Source organism: Agelaius tricolor, unplaced genomic scaffold (genome assembly GCF_023055355.1).
Source record: "Agelaius tricolor isolate 1412-34295 unplaced genomic scaffold, bAgeTri1.0.p SCAF_36, whole genome shotgun sequence".
NCBI lineage: Eukaryota > Metazoa > Chordata > Aves > Passeriformes > Icteridae > Agelaius > Agelaius tricolor.
This window is the reverse complement of record NW_027269296.1, coordinates 461,918-480,000: the sequence shown is the minus strand read 5'-3', so window position 1 is coordinate 480,000 and position 18,083 is coordinate 461,918. Positions and strand designations below refer to the sequence as shown.

The 18,083-nt window shown below is 60.4% G+C and overlaps 2 protein-coding genes across 4 annotated transcripts in view; both read left to right on the top strand.

The window, feature by feature from the left end:
- The window catches only part of PIGV (phosphatidylinositol glycan anchor biosynthesis class V), a 5,618-nt gene extending 17 nt beyond the window's left edge, over positions 1-5,601 (top strand). Inside the window, exons 1-5 of the mRNA XM_071453393.1 lie at positions 1-273; positions 1,146-1,257; positions 2,723-2,876; positions 3,512-4,663; positions 4,746-5,601. The exon at positions 1-273 is cut by the window's left edge and continues 17 nt beyond it. Coding sequence (XP_071309494.1) covers positions 2,790-2,876; positions 3,512-4,663; positions 4,746-5,042 — 1,536 coding nt within the window. The 5' untranslated portion in view covers positions 1-273; positions 1,146-1,257; positions 2,723-2,789 and the 3' untranslated portion in view covers positions 5,043-5,601. The remainder of the gene's footprint in view (positions 274-1,145; positions 1,258-2,722; positions 2,877-3,511; positions 4,664-4,745) is intronic.
- A 195-nt stretch (positions 5,602-5,796) lies between these two features.
- Positions 5,797-16,785, top strand: ZDHHC18 (zinc finger DHHC-type palmitoyltransferase 18). Of its 3 annotated transcripts, XM_071453066.1 has the most exons (10): positions 5,800-6,118; positions 8,046-8,206; positions 9,600-9,749; positions 10,412-10,549; positions 10,949-10,997; positions 11,319-11,421; positions 12,573-12,682; positions 13,471-13,570; positions 15,235-15,326; positions 16,198-16,337. In XM_071453066.1, exons 1-9 carry the CDS (start codon positions 5,871-5,873, stop codon positions 15,274-15,276), a joined length of 1,101 nt encoding a protein of 366 aa, XP_071309167.1. In that variant the 5' UTR covers positions 5,800-5,870; the 3' UTR covers positions 15,277-15,326; positions 16,198-16,337. The 3 variants fall into 3 exon arrangements, with proteins under 3 accessions (XP_071309166.1, XP_071309167.1, XP_071309169.1); XM_071453065.1 differs by lacking the exon at positions 15,235-15,326 and having other exon boundaries at positions 5,797-6,118; positions 16,198-16,785; XM_071453068.1 differs by lacking the exons at positions 15,235-15,326; positions 16,198-16,337 and having other exon boundaries at positions 13,471-14,919.
- The last annotated feature ends 1,298 nt before the right edge of the window (positions 16,786-18,083 follow it).

Genomic DNA, 18,083 nt, shown 5'->3' with positions numbered 1-18,083 from the left:
AGGGAGCCGCGCGCGCGCCGCGGCGATGGGGGGCGGGCACTGCTCCCTCTGTCCCTCCACAAGGGGGCGCTGCGGAACCGGGACCGGGACCTGAGCCGGGACCGGGATCCGGGATGGGGATCTGAACCGGCACCGGGATATCTGAGCCGGGACCGGGATATCTGAGCCGGGACTAGCACCGGGACTAGCACCGGGATCGGGATCTGAGCCGGACCGGAGCCGGGGCGTCCCCGCCGCCCTCGGCCCAGCCTCAGGACCGGCAGGAGCTGCACGGTGAGGCCGGAGGGGCCGGGTCAGGCGCGGGGTCGGGCGGGGTTCGTGTCCCGGGCAGCGCCGTGCGGCCTCGGCGGCGGCAGGAGCGGCACCGGCGGGGCCGGAGGCGGCCCAGGACAGCCCCGTGTGCCCGGGGCCGGTCGGTCCGTGCCCCCTCCCGTGTCCGGCCGCTCCTCAGTTTAACGGGAGCTGTCCCTGACCCGGAGCAGCCCCGGCCGGTCCTGCTGCGCGGGGACGGCAGAGCCCTGAGCCCAGCGGGTCCGGCTGCCGGAGAAGAGCGGCGGAACCGGCCCCGGGCAGTCCCGGCATGGGCTGGGCACGGCAGGAGCTGTCCCGGCCCTGTGCCGGGCCGGAGCCGCAGCCGAGCGGGCAGGAGGGATGGGCCGAGAGCGCCAGGCCCGCAGAAACAGCAACAGGCAAACAGCATTTCCAAAATCCTGCCGCGTTCCCTCGGCGTCCTGGTTAGAAAGGGCTCTAGAACGTGTCTGGAGTGTCTGTCGAGTCTCATGGCAGGCTGGGGAGGTGCCGGGTGCCCGGACCGGGCTGGGATGGAGGCTGGAGCAGCATCCCGGACCGTGCCGGGGCGATGCCGCTGTGGCGAGCGGCTGCTGCCCCCGGCTGGTCCCTGCCCCGCACTGCGGCTGCACGGACCCGCCGCTCCCGTCCCGTCCCGTCCCGTCCTCCTGCACCGGCCTCTGCCCCGTCCCTGCCCGCATCCCTCTCTCAGCGCCGCTTCCAAACTGCGATTCACAGCTGAGAGCCAAGGGAAGCGCAGAACCCAGAGAGAAAAACATCTTTAATTCAGACTTTGCACGTTTTTCTGCTGGAGTATTTTTAACGCCCTTCTCCCTCTCCTTTTTGTGTTCGTGCAGGTGCTGTTTCCCGCAGGATTTTTGGGGCAGAGCCATTCCCGACGCTGCGTTCTGGATCCAAACGGGGCTGGTGGGCTGCAGCTCTTTTGAAGGCTTTGCTCCGTCACAAGGTGTGCTGCGTCGTGACAGGAACAGGCTTTTTAAAGCTGTTTGCTTTGAGCTCTCTTGGCACATTCAGGCGAGGCTTTTTCTCAGCTTTTTGCAAAAAAACTATATTTAAAGTGCTGGGACAATTTTTGCTGCCGTGCTTTAATAGGATTTGCAGCTGTGAATGTGCTTTAAAAGGGTTTACAGCTGGGTTGAAGTGTCCCCTCACTTAAAATAACGCCACAGCTTCATGATGCAGGAGAATGTTGCACCAGTTGCTTTGTGAGTGCTGGGGAGCACAAGGGGCATAAGAGCAACCCCAAAACTTTTATTTGTGGTTAAATAGGAAGCATAACCCTGTGGTTGGGGATTGGAGCTGTCAGTGAGCTGGTCTGGATCTTGGGTTTTGCCTTGCTGATGATTTGCTCTCTGCCCTCTCGTGCAGTTTCAGCCTGGCAGGGTTTTTTCTCCACGATGGCACTAGGGAAATGTCAGTGATTTTAGCTTGTGGAGCGATGGATTTGGGGAGCTCTGTGTGTTGCAGAGTGCTGGAGCAGACAGAAGGACAGGATGTGCTGTCATGGCACCCAGCGAGGGCTGTGGGCTACGTGTTTCTCTAACTGAAAAGCAGTTGGTGGCCAGGGAACCAACGGAAGAAATGCTTTATCTTAAAGAGCTGCACAGCAGATCCTGCCTGCCTCCCGTGGCTCGGGGCCAGGGGAACAGAGCTGGGCCACCACAGCACCCAGGACTTGTGGGCACTGAACTGGGGAGGCTCCACAGAGAGGCTGAAATCCCTCAGGGGAGGTTTGCAGGGAGGAGGTGGACAGGTGGATTCAGAATGTGCAGTGTGCCTGGCAGAACCAGGAGCTTTGCCAACATACCGGAGAATTGCAGGTGGTGGCACAGAGTTTGTGTGCTGCCAGTGCTGGGGGAAGCTGAGTGCCTGAGTTCCACCCTGCTCTGGCAGAGCTGCTGCCGTGGAGCCAGCTGAGTAAATCCATTCCTGGCTTCACAGGGGCAGACAGGGAGCAGGAGAGAGGAGGGAGCTCCTGGCAGCCCCACTCAGCAACTGCTCACATGGGGGTTACGCTCAGAGTCCACGGGAATTCTGTCTCCATTCCAAGAAAAGAGGCTTAGATCCCATTCACTGGCACTGGATGTGTGTGAGGATGCTTGGCTCCAGCTGCTTGGCTCCTGCTGAGGCAGCTGAGCAGCCTGTCTGCTCCAGGGATTTACCCCAGCCCGGGCTCAGAGAACATGCCATAGCCTCTCTCTCTAAGTGTCTTGGCCAAGCCTAACAAGTCAGGGATTTTTTTTTAGTAGGAACAATATCAAAGAGGTCTCTGCATCATCTCCCAGATCCTTGATCTCTTCCATAAGCGATTTTCTTGTTCACAGAGACTTGCACCTTTCAAGTGCCTGACGGTAAATAAAGGCGCAAAATTCACAGAAATCCCTTTCTTTGTCCTCTGCGTTCACCAACCCAGGTTTCCCAAACTGGAAGGAGGATTCCCCTGGCGCTGGTGAGCTCCTGAGGCAGTGCCTGGCTGTGGGATGGAGCTGTGGAGCAGGGCAGACCCCCAGCTCCAGGAGGTGGTGTGGTTCGCCCTGCGCTGCCGGGCCCTGGCGCTGCTGCTGCAGGCAAGTCCATCCTCCAGCCGGGGAGGCTCTGCTGGGGTTTGCTGCTCCCAGGCTCCTCCCTGCTGTACCCCAGAGATCCATGGGCTGCTTCTGCACAGTGGGGAAATCATCCTCTCTGGAGAGCCAACAGATTGTCTGCAGCCAGAGGTTTTACTTACATGTTGCTGTTAAGTAAAATTGCATTAATTTCCTTGTGACTTGCTGTGTTTTCATGCTGCTGCTGCAAGAGGCTGGTTTGGCTCAAAGTGTGTTTATGCACAGAAAAGGAACAGTGATCTCCTCCTGTACATTCCTCCCAAGTCTTATTTCCAGAGACATCCTGCTCTGAGCATGGGAGAGCTTGGTTGTGACAGGCAGCACAGAGTCCAGTTATAACCATGAGCAGCTTTCCCTGCCCACTTCTGGAGGCATTCATGCTGGATCCCAGAGCGTTATTCTGCTCAGATGTAAACACCCCAAAGGGTTGTGTGGGCACCTCTTCTCAAACTCGTGGGCATCTTGGGCTCCGGCCTCGGCTTTTGGAGCACCGGGAGCTCTCCTGCCCGGTGCTCTGGGTACCGGAGCATCTCTGCCAGCCTGCCGCCCTCTCTGCCATCTCTGCCAGCCTCCAGCCCCACAACCCCCTTGTTTTTCAGGCCGTGTTTAACGTACTGATCCCGGACCACGCTGCCGATGCCTTCTCCCCGCCACGGTCGGGCCCCGGGGGCCTGTGGGACGCGCTGCTGGAGCGGCTGCTGGGCGGGCTGGGCCGCTGGGACGCCGAGCATTTCCTGTTCATCGCGGAGCACGGCTACCTGCTGGAGCACAACTGCGCCTTCCTGCCGCTCTTCCCGCTGGGGCTGCGGCTGCTGGCGGCGCTGCTGCCGTGCCCAGTGCCGCTGCAGCCCCGGGGCCGGCTGCTGCTGGCGGCCGCGCTGCTGAACGCGCTGCTGGCGGTGCTGGCGGCCGCCGCGCTGCTGGCGCTGGGCCGGGCCGTGCTGCGGAGGCCCGGCCAGGCCTTCCTGGCCGCGCTGCTCTTCTCCATCAGCCCGGCCAGCGTCTTCATGGCCGCGGCCTACTCGGAGAGCGCCTTCGCCGCGCTGGCCTTCGGCGCCATGTGGCAGCTGGAGAAGGGGCGCGAGCGGCTCAGCGGGCTGCTCTTCGCCCTGGCTGCTGGAGCCCGCGCCAACGGGCTGGTCAACGCTGGCTTCGTGCTCTACTCGCACAGCAAGCGCTTCGTGCTGCGGCTGCAGGGCACCGCGGCCTCCCCGAGGGAGCTGCCCGTGCTGTGGAAGCAGGCCCTCAGCCTGGTGGCTTCGGCGGCCCTGGCGTGTGCTGGGATTTTCCTGCCTTTTGCCTTGTTTCAGTACTACGCCTACATGAGGTTCTGCCAGCCGGGCACAGCCCTGGCCCAGAGCATCCCCGAGCCACTGCTGCAGCTGGCACGGGACAAGGGCTATCGTGTGGCAGGCGTGGGTGTGGATAAACCCCCCTGGTGCTCCCAGCGCTTCCCTCTGGCCTATTCCTATATCCAGGACGCTTACTGGAATGTGGGCTTTCTAAGGTACTTTGAGCTCAGGCAGATCCCAAATTTCCTGCTTGCTCTGCCTGTCACCCTTCTGTGCTCGTGGGCTGCCTGGACCTACGTCAGCGCAAACCCCCGGCACTGCCTGACTCTTGGTCTAGAGAGGAGCAAGAGTGAAGACAGTGGAAAGGCAAGAGATGGATTCTGTGGCCCTGCTGCCTTCGTGTACGTGGTCCACAGCACGGCCCTGCTGGCGTTCGGGTTCTTCTGCATGCACGTGCAGGTAGGACAGGGGATTCCTTGTGGGGCTGGGGCAGTGACAGCACAGTGGTTTGGGTGATTTCTCCTCTGCCTGTCGTCTCCAGGTGCTGACCCGGTTCCTTGGCTCCTCCTCTCCCATCCTATACTGGTTCTCAGCTCACCTGCTTTTGGAACACGAACCTTTACTCTGGAGCACGGGGACTGATAATCCAGCTTCTGGGAAGCATCCTCTGGGTAAATCCCACAGTTCCCGTGGGAAAGGGACCTCGGACAACCCTGTTGTGAGGCTGCTGCTAAACTGGCGATCGATTACCCCCCTCAGCAAGAGCATCCTGGGGTTCTTCCTGGGCTACTGGCTGCTGGGGCTGGTCCTGCACTGCAACTTCCTCCCATGGACATAGCAGGCTGTGCTGGCACAGGCCAGCAGTGGGGCTGGAACTGCTCAGAACTGAAACTCAGCTGCTCTGGAAGCCTGAGGTGGCTGTGGTGATGCTGTCATTGCAGTTACAAAGGTGTTACTCCTCCGTTAGCATGTCCCAGGCGGGATGCTCTCCGTGGTGTGATGCGGCAGCATCCTGCCCCGCTCAGCTGGCATTGCTGACGGGCAAAATTCCCATCACCTGCCTGGGATGGGGAATGCACCTGGGTTCCTGCGTCTCCTGGGGGAGATGGTGGCAGGCACGGATTTGTGCTGGGATGCTGTGATGGATTTGGGGATTCCCTGGGATGTGGTGTGGGCACGGCAGGAGGGCAGGGAGGGTCCAGCTGCCCGGAGCTGCTCAGACTGTTCCGGTTCCTTTTCCATGGTGCCGGTTCCGGGCTCCGAGCCAGGCTGGGCAGGGGCCTGGCGGGGGTGGCGGGCGCTGCGGGGGCACACGCACGACCCCAATAAACGTGAGAAAGTTACCGGAGAGGCGGCTCAGCCCGCTCCGCCGGGCCGGGATCGGGGCCGGGGTCACCGGTTACGGGGCCGGGATCGGGGCCGGGGTCGGAGTCGGGGTCACGGGTTACGGGGCCGGGATCGGGGCCGGGGTCGGGGTCACCGGTTCCGGGATCGGTGCCGGGTCGGGCCCGCTGCGCTCCCGGTGTGGCGGCGGGGCCGGCAGGGGGCGCTGTGCGGCGGGGCGGGGCCGGGCCGGGATCGGGGCCGGGCCGGGGCTCGGGGCGGGACCGGCGGGGCCGGGCCGCGATCGGGGCCGGTCCGGGGCTCCGGGCGCCGCGGCGGGGCCATGAAGGACTGCGAGTACCGGCAGATCTCGCCCGGGGCGGCGGCGACGCCAGGCCCGGGCCCGGGCGGGCCGGCGGCCGCAGCCCCGCGGGCCGGAGCGGCGCGGCGGCCCCGCAGGAAGTGGGAGGTGTTCCCGGGCCGCAACCGCTTCTACTGCGGCGGCCGCCTCATGCTGGCGCGGCACAGCGGCGTCTTCGCCCTCACGCTCGGCCTCATCCTGGCCACCAGCGGCCTCTTCTTCGCCTTCGAGTGAGTCTGGGCCCGGCGGGCTCGGCGCCCCGGAGCCGTGCGCGCTCCGTGCCTCGGGGCCGCCCCTTGCGGCTGCTTGTCCCCCCGTTAAGGCCTGCCTCTGGGCAGCCGGGGTTAGCTGCACCCACGCTGGTCCCGTGCTGGGAGGGAGGTGGGCTGGGGGTCCCCTTCCCCCTGGGATCCCCGCTGTCCCTGCTGCCCACTGCCCTTTCCCACGGTACAGGCCCCCTGTGCAGGCAGTCACTGCCCCATCACCTGTGCCCAGGTGTGTTTGTGGTGGGCAGGGGTCGTTCTGCGCCTTGTTTGCTCAGTCTGGCCCCAGGGAGGGGTTTAACGTCCCCCTAGGATGCCCCCTGGCCTCTAAATACAGCCCCCAGGTCTCCCCTTTTGCTCCCAAGAAGAGAATTGGCCCAAAATTGCACCAAGGAAACCCCCGAGGTTCGTGGGCTTTGTCCACCGCTGGGGTCTAGGAGTGGTGTTTCTTCTAAATGGTGAAACCCTTCGGGGTCCCATCTGGAGGGTCTGCGCTGGAGCTCGGCCCCCGTTGTGCAGCAGAGTCTGGGGAATTGGGAGCTGCATCTTTCCTTTCCTTTGGAAGCTGGTCCAGAGGAGCTCCCTGCTCCTGCAGCCCGAGGGAGGGGAGAGCCAGGAGCATCCCGGTGTGTCCTGTGCTGCCCTGGGGGCTGGGGAAGGAGCACCCTGGGTTCCTCACCCCTAGGAGGGCTCTGGTGTCCTGCCTGTCTCTGTCCCGGGATGCATGGGAGCCGCTTTTCCCTGGAGCAGGGGGGCCACGCCTGCCTTGGGATCACGGCGTTATCCCTGCAAGGCTCGGAGCAGAGCTGCCCGAGCCTGCTGGTGGGGAGATGAAAGTACTTGATCGGATTAGAGGTTCTGAGAAAGATGAGCTGAAAGGGACAGGCAGCTGCGGGAAGCAGGCACGGCATCCCGATGGAAAAACCCCTTTCTGAGCATCATCCGTGCCCTGACAGCTCTGTGCCAGGTCGGGGGCTGACGGGCAGCTCAGCACAGTGAGGGCTTTGTGTTCCGGGCAGAGCACACAGGACATCTGCTCTGCCTCCCTTCTTGCCGAGTCACTCTCTCGTGCTTGGAAGATGCCCCGGGGCTCTCCCAAGTTGTTATTTTAGCAGGATGCCTCTGTTGCACAGGCTCCAGTTTGCTGGGTGTACAGCAAATACATCTTGTCTGTGTCTGCATTTCATGGTTTCTGTGGGAAAACCTGGCACAGGTGCCCAGAGCAGCTGTGGCTGCCCCTTCCTTGGAAATGCCCGAGGCCAGGCTGGACGGGGCTGGGAGCAGCCTGGGACAGTGGAAGGTGTCCCTGCCCATGGCAGGGGTGGCATGGGATGATCTTTAAGGTCCAAACCATTTGGGAATTCTATGATTTCTGTGGTTTTTGTTCCCTAGTGGGGCAGAGTAGGCTCTGGAGGTTCTCTCAGGAAAGGGCTGACAACAAGCTCACATCTCTCCTTTCACAGACCTTTCTGTGGATGACTGAGGGGCTCAGGCTTGGACTGACGGGGTTTTGTTGCTTGGTGGGTGCTTTGTTCTGGACAGCTGAACTGGGGAGGTGAAACAAAAGTTGCTTAATCCTCTCAGAGTGCTGCAGAGCCTGAGCACTGCCTGCAGCCCTCGGGGCTGGGGCAGCCCATCCTGTGCTGGCTCTGGGTGCTCTGCAGGAGGGGACAGTGGCTCTGTGTGTGCAGGGCTGTGTCCTGTGCTGTCCTGTGGGTAACAGAGCTGCCCTTGTGTGGGGTGTGATCACACCAGTCCCCATCTCTGCAAAACCAGCCCCAGGTTGGCTGCTGAGCCCACTGCCTCGTGATAGGTGGTGGTGGTGTGATGTCCCAGCTGACAGCGGGTCTGTGCAGTGATTGATAACAATTCCATTTTATTTATCTTTCAACAGCTGCCCCTTCCTTGCCAGTCACCTGACCCTGGCCATCCCCATCATCGCCGCCGTCCTCTTCTTCTTTGTCATCAGCTGCCTGCTCCAGACGAGCTTCAGGGACCCAGGAATCCTGCCCAGAGCCACCCCCAGCGAGGCTGCAGACCTGGAGAGGCGAATTGGTGAGAGCTCTGATCCCTGTGTTTAGCTCTGTGTGTGTCTGTGCACCCTCCAGGCTCGATGAGGCCCCTTGGCTCCTTTGGGTTTGTCCAGGAGGAGAAAAATCCAGAGTATCAGATTGTGAGGCTTGACAGTGTTTACAGTCGTGATGAGAGGTGCAGCAAGCTCCTCTGGCAGTGCCTCAGAGAGGATCTGCAGGGCAGCTCAGGAGCTTTTTGCTCCTGTTCAGTCCCAGCGCTTTCCCAGGCAGCAGAGTTGAAGGACAATTAATGCTTTTTGATATTGCCGTTGAGCCTGCTGTGCTGCAAGGTGTTCTTTAGAGTAGGCTGATGTTTGTCCTCATCTAAAAACTGCTCTGTCACGCTGGTTTGGGGACAGCCAAGGAGGTGTTTGCATCCAGGAGCTGAGGACCTTGTTGATGTGACAGGTTGGAGCAAATGCTTTAGCAAAGCTGATGTGAGACAGCTTGAATCTGTCCTGCTGAAGACAGATGCAAGGCAGTAATTCTACATCTGACTTTAAAGATGGTTTTTAAATATCCCCAGAGTGGTGATCCATGTTTCTATTTATAAGGGCCTAAAGCAGTAATCTGGCTGCAGATGCTGCCTGATGTGCCAGCTGTTACTGCTAATATAATCCACTTATTATCCTCTTACCATGCTCACTGTTGCATCACTATTTTCAAAGAATTCCTCACAGTTGGAAAGGTACTTTTTTGGGAGTGACTAAAAGGAATAACCCCCAAAACTGCAAACATGATACCAGGGGTTTCCAGCTCTTGCTGTGTACAGGAACAGCCTCCAGCCCCCAGGGAATAATGGAGTGGCAGCACACAGAGATGTAACTTGCAGTGCCCCTAAAAATCCTCAGTTTAAACCTGGAGGAGGAGGAATCCTCTTGTGCTGTGAACACAAACGTGTCAAATTCCAGGGAATCTACTGAAGCACTTGGGACCTGCTGCAGTCCTTCCCCACAGTGATGGAGGCGAGTCCCTGCAGGCTGGGAGTGCTGCAGCTGGGGGTGACAGGCTGTGTGCTGGCAGGGGCAGGATCTCCTGTGGCAGAGCCACACGTGCCTGCACAGCCAGGCTGCCTGTTGTGACCCGCTGGACATGCAGAGATGAGCTGGTGTTCCTGGGCTGCTGCTTCACACTCACTGTTTGTAAATTACGTGATGTTCCACAGCACTGGGCACTCACTGCTTCCTCTTGGCATCCCAGCACCATCACCACTGAGCAAAGACAGGCCATAAATAATACTGGAGCTGACTGGGGCTCTTGGCTGCCCACCCTGCAACAAATCCTGTGTTCTGTTAAAGCCAGGAGAGCACGTGCCAGCCCCTGCCCTGGCTGGGGGGGTGGCACAGGGGTGTGAGTGTCCCTCCTTGTCCCTGCAGACAGCATGGGCAGCTCCACATACCGTCCCCCAGCCCGCACCATGGAGGTGGTGATCAACAAGTACGTGGTGAAGCTCAAGTACTGCTACACCTGCAAGATGTTCCGGCCGCCGCGCACCTCGCACTGCAGCGTCTGCGACAACTGCGTGGGTGAGCAGGGCTTAGCTGGGCAATAAACGGGGTATCCTGAGCTGGGAGGGACCCACGGGCACCACTGATCCTCCTGGCCCTGCCCAGGCACCCCAGCAGTGCCACCCTGGGCATCCCTAGGAGCATTGTCCAAGTATTCCTGGAGCTCTGGCAGCCTCGGGGCCATGCCCAGCACCCTCTGGGGAAGAACCTTGTCCCAATATCCAGCCTGGCCCTGCCCTGACACAGCTCCATCCATTCCCTCTGGTCCTGTCTCTGATCCTGTCACTTGTGTTCCTGGACACATTGCTTTTTGCTTCTTCTGAAGGATTATGAAACAGGATACTGCATGGTCTGTCTCCTTTGCATTTAAATTGAAAGCAGCACTAGTGCAGTGTCTCAGGGCAAGGGGCAGCACATCCAAGACTCCAGGGCTCTGTTTTCCCTGGTTTTGGGAGGAGGGTTCTGTAAACAAACACAAGGTTTACTGCAGGCTCCTCAGTGTGTGTGGCCAGGCTGGTACAGGCACCATGGAAACTTTGTGCCTCTGCACTGCTGCAGAGAGGTTCTGCCCTCAGGGTGCAGATGGGTTTGCAGCTCCTCGTTTTGGGGGCTGAGCAGAGTCTGCTCCGTGCTGGGTGTGGGGTGGCAGGAGCCCTCCTCACCTCGAGCCTTTGTTCCAGAGAGATTCGATCACCACTGCCCCTGGGTGGGCAACTGCGTGGGCAAGCGCAACTACCGCTACTTCTACGCCTTCATCCTGTCCCTGTCCTTCCTCACCGCCTTCATCTTCGCCTGCGTCGTCACTCACCTCACCCTGCGTAAGTCCTGCCCGGGGGCTGTGACTCCAGCTCAGCTCTGGTCCCTGCTCCCCTGGGACACAGCATGGGAAGGGTCTGTGGGGTGGCACCAGCTGAGGGACTGAAGGGTCCCATGGGTCTGCTTTACCTCTGCACAGGGGCCTGGAGGGCTGGGGAGGGGATTTGCTTCCCCCACAGCAGGTGAGGTGAGCTGCTCTTACCCTGGCAGGGAAGGTGACTTTGCCACCAGCCCCAGCTCTCCTGAAGCCGTGTTTGGGCACTGACATTCCTGCAGCATCCCAGACTGCGGGTGTTCCTCAGGCAGACAGACATGGCCACACAGCCCACAGGGGTGGAGTTCTGGCTGCAGGGGCAGGGCTGCCTGCTGGGATGCCATTCCTGTTCTCTCTTGCTTTGCAGGCTCTCAGAGGGATGGGTTCCTGGCCACTCTGAAGACAACCCCTGCGAGATATCCTTCTGCTGGCATAAGCTGCTTGGGGTGCCCAGCACCGCTAATCACTGACAGAGAGGGGCCAGGAGCTCTTTGCTCATCACCCTGGTGTCCCTTCCCCAAAGTAATTTAGTCCCCTGGCTACCTGGGACTAAGGGTGGGTTGTTTCCCGATTTGCAGGTTTAGGTGGAAAGGGAAGAGCTGGAGCAGGCCATGCCTTGGTGGATCCCTGCAAACAGCTCGGGGAATGGGAAGCTTGCCCAAACCTCCCCAAACAGTCCTCTGCCTCTCCTTGTGGGATGATTTTGTTCCTTGAGACTTCCTTGACTTCTGTTTCACTGTGCTGGAGCTGGTGATTTGTTTTTTCTCAGTCTGGTCCATTTTGGGCCTCTCAGGTTTTCACACTTACTTAGTCGCCTCCAACCTGACGACGAACGAAGATGTAAGTACCTGGATGCCTGTCCTGCTGCCAGGCTGTCCACAACCCATCCTGAGCAGCTTTCAGGGCATTCTTGGCTGCCCCAGTGCAGTGTTTCACTGCCTGTGATAACCCAGTGCAGAGCACACAGCCTGTGCCCACGGCTGCACTTTCAGGTGGCTGAGTTAGAACCATCACGTGTGTGTTTTTTCCAGTCTCTTTGTGGTCTCGCTTAAAATTAGGAGTTGTGAGATTAAAAAAGGGAGGCTGGCCCAGGGGAGTATTTGGGTGTGAGCTTGGTGATCTGAATTCAGCATCCCATGTAACCACGGGTTTCCTCTGAGACCCTGGGCCAGTCCCTTTGTGTCTGGCAGTTCCTCATCTCTAATTAGCAAACAATGTACAGACATCTGATGAGATTTACCTTCAAATCTGGGGTGTGCACAGGCTCCAAGGACCAAATGAGTGCCCTGAGTGGGGCAGATTGTATGGAAAAGCAGGATCTGTCTGATCCTCAGAGTCAAAATTCGCCCTTCTGGCCAGAAGTACCTGTAATCCTTGCTGGGAGCTTCCAGCACTGCAGAAAGTGTGTTTGCATCCCTTTTGGTTTTGCTTTTTCCCTTTTCTCCTCCACCTTACATTCAGAGGTGTGGCAGAACTGCTCAGGGCTGTGTGGCTGAAGCTCCCAGTTTGTACCCCAGCACTGGGAGCACTGGGGCTCCAGCCTCGTGCTGCAGCTGGGGAGAGGAAGTTGAACAGGAGGAGGAAACGTGCTGGTGGAGGTGCTGGTGCTGGTTCAGTGCAGCCCGAGGCAGCTGTGGCAGCTGCCCACCCCCTGTGCCACAGCCAGTTTCGGAGCAGCTGCAGGGTGGGGACAGAGCAGCCCCTGGGCTGGGAATCCCCCGGCTGTTTGTGCAGCCTGAGGGAGCAGAGCCCTGCCCTGATGGGTGCCAGCAGTGACATTGCTGTGCAGTGGTGACAGTGACATTGCACAGCTTGGGAGCTCTGCAGCTGCAGGGCTGCACTTGGCAGAGGATGCTGAAGTGGCTGCTCGTGCCTGCAGGTGTCCTCCCTGTGCTCGGGGACAAACCTTCCACCCCTGCAAGGATCCACTGTTGTTGTGTCACTGTCTGCTCTCCACCCTTCCCCTCCTAATCTCTGTCCATCCCTTTCAGATCAAAGGCTCCTGGTCAAACAAGAGGGGCTCAGAGTTTGCCAATCCCTACAGCCATAAAAGCATCCTCACAAACTGCTGTGCAGTGCTGTGTGGACCCTTCTATCCCAGGTAAGAGCCCGTGGCCTGCAGGCACTGGGAATTGCCTCCTGCCATGGGAGAGCACAGGACAGCTGCAGCTTGTCACAATGGGGCAGCAGGGCAGAGTCAGGCCCTGCTCTGCTCCTCACCTCTGTCCTGGGATGTGGGGATCCCTGGCGGATCCAGGCTGGAGTCCTGAAGCAGCTCTGTGGTGCTAACAGCAGCACAGTAAAGCATGGTTTACATTTTGTGATTTATAATTTGTATCAGGCCCTGCTCTCTGCAGTGTCCCCAGGCTTTGTGGTGGGTTCAGAAGTGCCAAAATGCAGTGCTGCCATTCAGAGCTGGTCAATCTGCATTCAGGGAGCCAGGCTGGGAGGTTGTGGGCAGGAGATTTTACAGCATTTTACTCCAGTTTGTTCCTCTTTCATGGGGTTTCATGTTGTGAAGCCCTTTGGCCAGTTCCCCTTTGGGTTTGTGGTGGCCCAGAGCTCCTTGTGGCTGCTGGGATGGGGTCTGTGGCTGCTGGGATGGGGTCTGTGGCTGCTGGGATGGGGTCTGTGGCTCCTGGGGTGGGGTCTGTGGTTCATGGGATGGGGTCTGTGGCTCATGGGATGGGGTCTGTGGCTCATGGGATGGGGTCTGTGGCTCATGGGATGGGGTCTGTGGTTCATGTGCTGGGCAGGAGCCCTGTGCTCCAGCATCCTGCCTGTGCTGTGCTCTGCAGCTCCTGGGAGAGGAGCCTTCCCTGTGGCCTCCCTGTAGCTCCCAGGTTCAGTCTTTGTACCCTGACCTGCTCTTCCTTTCCTGTTTTGCAGTTTGATAGACAGACGAGGATTTATCCAGCCAGATCTCGGGACCCCGTCCAGTCCCAAGAGTGAAATCCCTTCCCTTGGAGCCAAAACTGACACCAGCATGGTAGGAGGCATTCCCTAGCAGGGCTGTGATGTGCCCAGTGCCTGCTGTGCCTGCACCTTGCTCCAGCCAGTTCCTTCCCCTGCCTCATGCCCGGCCTCAGGCGGGACAGCCCTGGCGCCCAGAGCTGCCAAAGACTCGAGCCATGCGTTGCCTTCTTTTTTTACATTTATTTATTACTTTTTGTTCATTTGTTTCACTGTGAGGTGGCCTGTCAGGGGTGTTGCCTGACAGAGCCCAACTGCTTGTGGGACCCTTGGACTCGTGCTGGAACAGGGGGTCCCCAGGAGCCCCCAGAGCTCCAGGGCCTTGCTGTGATTCCTGCTGGGAATGAGATGGGCCAAGGCTGGAGGTGGCACTGGCAGATGATTCCCACTCAGGGCTGGGCTGGAGGAGGTGTCACCTCCCTGGTGTCCCTGTGAGCTCCATCAACACTCCCTGTTCCCCTGGAAGGGCTGTTCTGGCTCCCTGGAGGCAAGTGAGGATGTCCTGGGTGATGCCTGCTGCTCCTGTGCTGGCTGAGGCTCTGCTTTGGCCCTGCCAGTTGGTCAGACACGTTTTGCAGCAAGGACATGAGTCAGGGGACCCTCATCTAGCAGGGAAGAGGAAACACTCTGTGCTCTGTGACTCTCAGGAGATGTACAAGGCTGCAGGGGTCAGGGTTTGGGAGCTGGAGCTTCCCAGGATTGTGTCCTGTCTGTGGGAGACCAAAGGGCAGCAGAAAAGTGTGAGAATTCCTGAGTTCCTGAATTCCTTCCCGGATGGGGTTTCACAGGGAAGCAGTGAGGGGGTGCTGGTCTCTGATAAGCTCGTGGTGGGCTCTTGCTTTGGGTTTCTGAACAGCAGAGTGTCCCAGGGCTGTCCCCAGGGCCCTGGGAGCCATTCCAGCCGCTCAATTCACGAGCACCCTTTGCACCCAGGCAGCCAGCTCCGTGTCCCTGGGCTGAAGGCAGGTCACAAACCTTGTAGCAATACTTGAATCGTGTTATTCAAAGCTGCTGGATATTTTTGCACAATTTGTGGGACTTTTTTCTACGTAGAACATTTTCTGTGCTGTGCAGGGAGCGCTGTGCACGCTGGCACCAGGGCAGAGGCTCACAGTGCTGTGCTGCCTGTCAGGTTTCCTTGGATCAGACAGACCAGTTTCACCCTTGGGCAGGGGCAGCACATTTTGGGGGGCAGCCCAGCCCCCCTGAGCTCACCAGCGTCGTGCTTTGTACTCTGCAAGTGCCTGTGCCAGGGGCATGGCAGAGGAGCAGTGAGGAGGGGGTACCAGGGGCCAGACCCCTTCCTGTTTTTATTTAAACCAGTTTCCTTTGTTACTCAATAAAATTTTATTTTGAAAGAGTTAACTGCTTGGATGATTATTTCCTCCTTGAAGACAGAAGGGGGCAGGTGTGTCCCGGTGTTTGGCATCTCCCAGGTGCCAGCTGCACTCTGTTGGGCTCAGGCCTCACCTGGGAACTCCTGGAAGCTCCTGCAGGGAGGGATGAGCAGCAGCTGGCGCTGCTGTGACTCTGCTGCAGTGAAGGGAATTTGCTGTCCCACATTTCCAGGCTGGGCAGGGGCTCATCCCCTCCCTGCTGTTGTCACCGCAGTGTCCTGTGCCCCCATCTGTGCCAGCCCTGTGGCAGTGTGAGGTGCATAACCTCTGGTGTCTTCCCCAGGAGGATGCCTGCCAGGACTTTGCCATTTCCTGCACAGCCTGACGGGATTTGCCCCTCCTCGGACGTTTGCCCTGATTTCTGAGGGTTGGCTGGTAAGAAAGTGCTTCCTTCTCCCTCTCACCATTGCAGCCACCCATCTGCACTGCATGACAGCTCTGGCCTCAGAGCCATCGCCCCAGCCGCGCTGCCATCCCCGTGCCCCATCCATCCCACCAGAATCCCCCCACGGGGGCACAGTGCCAGGGCTCTGGGCTCAGGGGCACAGGAAGGCTTTGCCAGAAAAGGAGAGGTTTGGTTTTTCCTGGCTTTGTGCTGGGCTGGAGCCACCTGGTCTGCATGGGGACACTGTGGGGCACTGTGGGACACTGTGGGACATCGTGTGACACTGTGTGACACTGTGGGACATCATGTGACACTGTGTGACATCGTGTGACACTGTGGGACACTGTGTGACATCGTGTGACACTGTGGGGCACTGTGTGACATTGTGTGACACTGTGGGACTCATGTGGCCGAGGGCTCTGCAGCTCTGCAGCTCTGGCTGGAGCCCAGCCTGCCGTGGCTGTGTGAGGGAGCCCCAGCCGAGCAGAGGTTTGGTGTTTGGTGTTTGGAGGAGCCGTGGCCCCTGGGGCAGGTCTGGACCCCTGTCCCTGACCCGTTCTGTGGGTCCTCTGCCCGTTTTCCTCTCTGCAGCACCTGGTTCCTCCTCCTGTGGCCAAGGTAAATTCCTTCGGGGCACTTGGCAGGGGTTGTGTCGCCTGTGGGCCGAGAGCTGCCCCTCCCTGCAGCCCCCCTGAGCTCCCGAGCCTCGGGGCAGGGCCGGGCCCCTCCTCCCTGAGCCCCAGCCTGGTGCCCCTCTGCCAGCGCGCCTGGATGCTCGCCCTGCTCCTCAGTTCCATTTCCAGCTCTAATTCTCTCTTTATCTTCCTCCCCTCTCCTCTCCCTCGCTCCGGGCGGATCCAGCGCCGCCGCCGCAGCAGCCTGAGCCTCTCGTGGGGCAGCCACGGGAGCCGAGCCCACAGCCATGACCACCGGAGTGCCTCCGCTCCCTCCCTCCGTCCCTCCGTGCCCCGGGCGGCGGCAGCGGAGCTCAAAGCCATACAGCCCCCAGTGCATGACCGCAGCCCGCCCCTGCCGGGGCCGCCGCTGGGCGCTCGGGGACGGTGCCGATGCCTCCCTGCCTGGAAACGCCGTGGCTGGCGTCCCAACGGGGCTTTGGAAGGAGCAGGATCTCTCCAGAGCATTTGCAGCCAAACCGGGGGCACCAAACCCTCCCAGCCCCTCCAGGCCATGTCCATGTGCCACAGGACTTTCCCGATGGGAATTCGTACCTGGTCAGTTCATCCCTGCAGCCCCCGGGCCAGCTCCTCCTGCAGCCTCATCCCAGCACGGCTCTGGATTTAGGGGAAGGGGCTCCAGCACCGCCTTGAGCAGCCTCGCTGGGCTGAGAGCTGAGCGGGGCAGCCAGGCCTGCCCCAGCCCTGTAGGATCCCCTGTCTGTTTATGCCTTTTACTTTTGTACCAAAATGAAAGTTTCTCCTATTTCGTGTACTCTGGTGTCTGGCTCTGCTCGGCGGGTGGAGGGGAGCGGCTCCTGCCTGGGCAGGCCCGAGCAGAGCCGAGGGGAGCCACCGAGGGCTGGCACTGCCGCGGTGCCATCAGCGCTGGGCACGGGAGCCAGGAGCTCCCCAAACGGGGCCGTGGCACAGTCTGGGGCCGCTCTCAGCCATCCAGGGCCCTCCTGTGCACCCTCCTCCAGCTGGGAACGAGCCACGGGCAGTGCCCGCAGCACCCGGGGCACCGTGAGCACCCTCGGAAAAATGCGCTGTCCGCTGATGTTTGGCAGCTGGCGGCGTCCCCACAGCCAGGGGGAGCAGCAGGGCCGGGCAGGGTGGCCAGACGGGCTCTGAGCATCGCTCCGCTGCCGCTGGGAACGGCCACGAGCATCCTCTGCCTGCTGCCCACGCCTGCCCCGGGCTCCCGGGACGTGCTCCGGCCTGGGCAGCGGCCCCGGGGCTGGGCTCGCCGGGTGCCCCCTCCCGGGGTGGTCACAGAACCACAGAATGGTTTGGGGTGCCCCTTTTGGCATTGCCCTTCAGCCTTTGGGGCACCCTTGGGTGCTCTGTGGGGTGATGGTGCAGCCCCCCCGGCCAGGATTTGGGCTTTGCCCTTCACCCACCCCTGCTGGCCATGGGACGGGTGGAGCAGAGCCTCCCTGAGCCTCCTCTCAGCCAAAATTGGGCAGCAGCTCAGCCCCTTGGGCAGGGGCTGCCTCAGACACCAGCCCCAGGCTGAGCCATCCCTGCCCCACTCGTGTCCCTGCTGGGCAGGGGGGTCCCACCGGGGTCTCCCCAAATGCAGGGGGACAGGATGGTCCTAGGCAGGCTCTGAGTCCTTCACCAGGCCTGGGGATTGCAGACCCAACCCAAATTATGGCCTTGCTGCCCGAAGGAGTGCGAGCTCAGATTAACCCGCCCAGGGATTCCTGCCTGGGGTTTTCCAGGGGAAGGAGGTGGGTTTGGGCAGGCTGGGTACCTTGGGGTGATCCTTTGGCCCCAGTCCCGCTGGGGGGGTGGGTTTGGTGCCCAGTTTTTGGGGGGGTCTCTGTGGGTCTGCCCAGGCAGAGGGTGGAGGACAGCCCGTGGTCTCCTGCTCACGTGTTCCTTGTTCCCTTGGGATCAGCTCACCATGGAGGGGCTGTGGGGGCCGTGGAGGGGCTGAACACCCCCACGCAGCTGCCACGGGAGCCCCTCGATGGCGCCCTGGGCACCCCAAACCCCAGCACACGTCAGGGGCTCAGCCAGGAAGGAGTGAAGGGCCCTGAATCCCTTTTTCCTGAATTCCAGGGT

What these genes read in the sequence shown, in the direction of transcription:
- ZDHHC18 (XM_071453065.1), top strand. Translation starts at nt 5,871, where the DNA reads ATGAAGGACTGCGAGTACCGGCAGATCTCGCCCGGGGCGGCGGCGACG. An exon ending in AGACCTGGAGAGGCGAATTG is followed by an intron (nt 8,207 to 9,599) that starts GTGAGAGCTCTG and finishes TTGTCCCTGCAG; the next exon opens with ACAGCATGGGCAGCTCCACA. An exon ending in CTGAAGACAACCCCTGCGAG is followed by an intron (nt 10,998 to 11,318) that starts ATATCCTTCTGC and finishes CTTCTGTTTCAC; the next exon opens with TGTGCTGGAGCTGGTGATTT.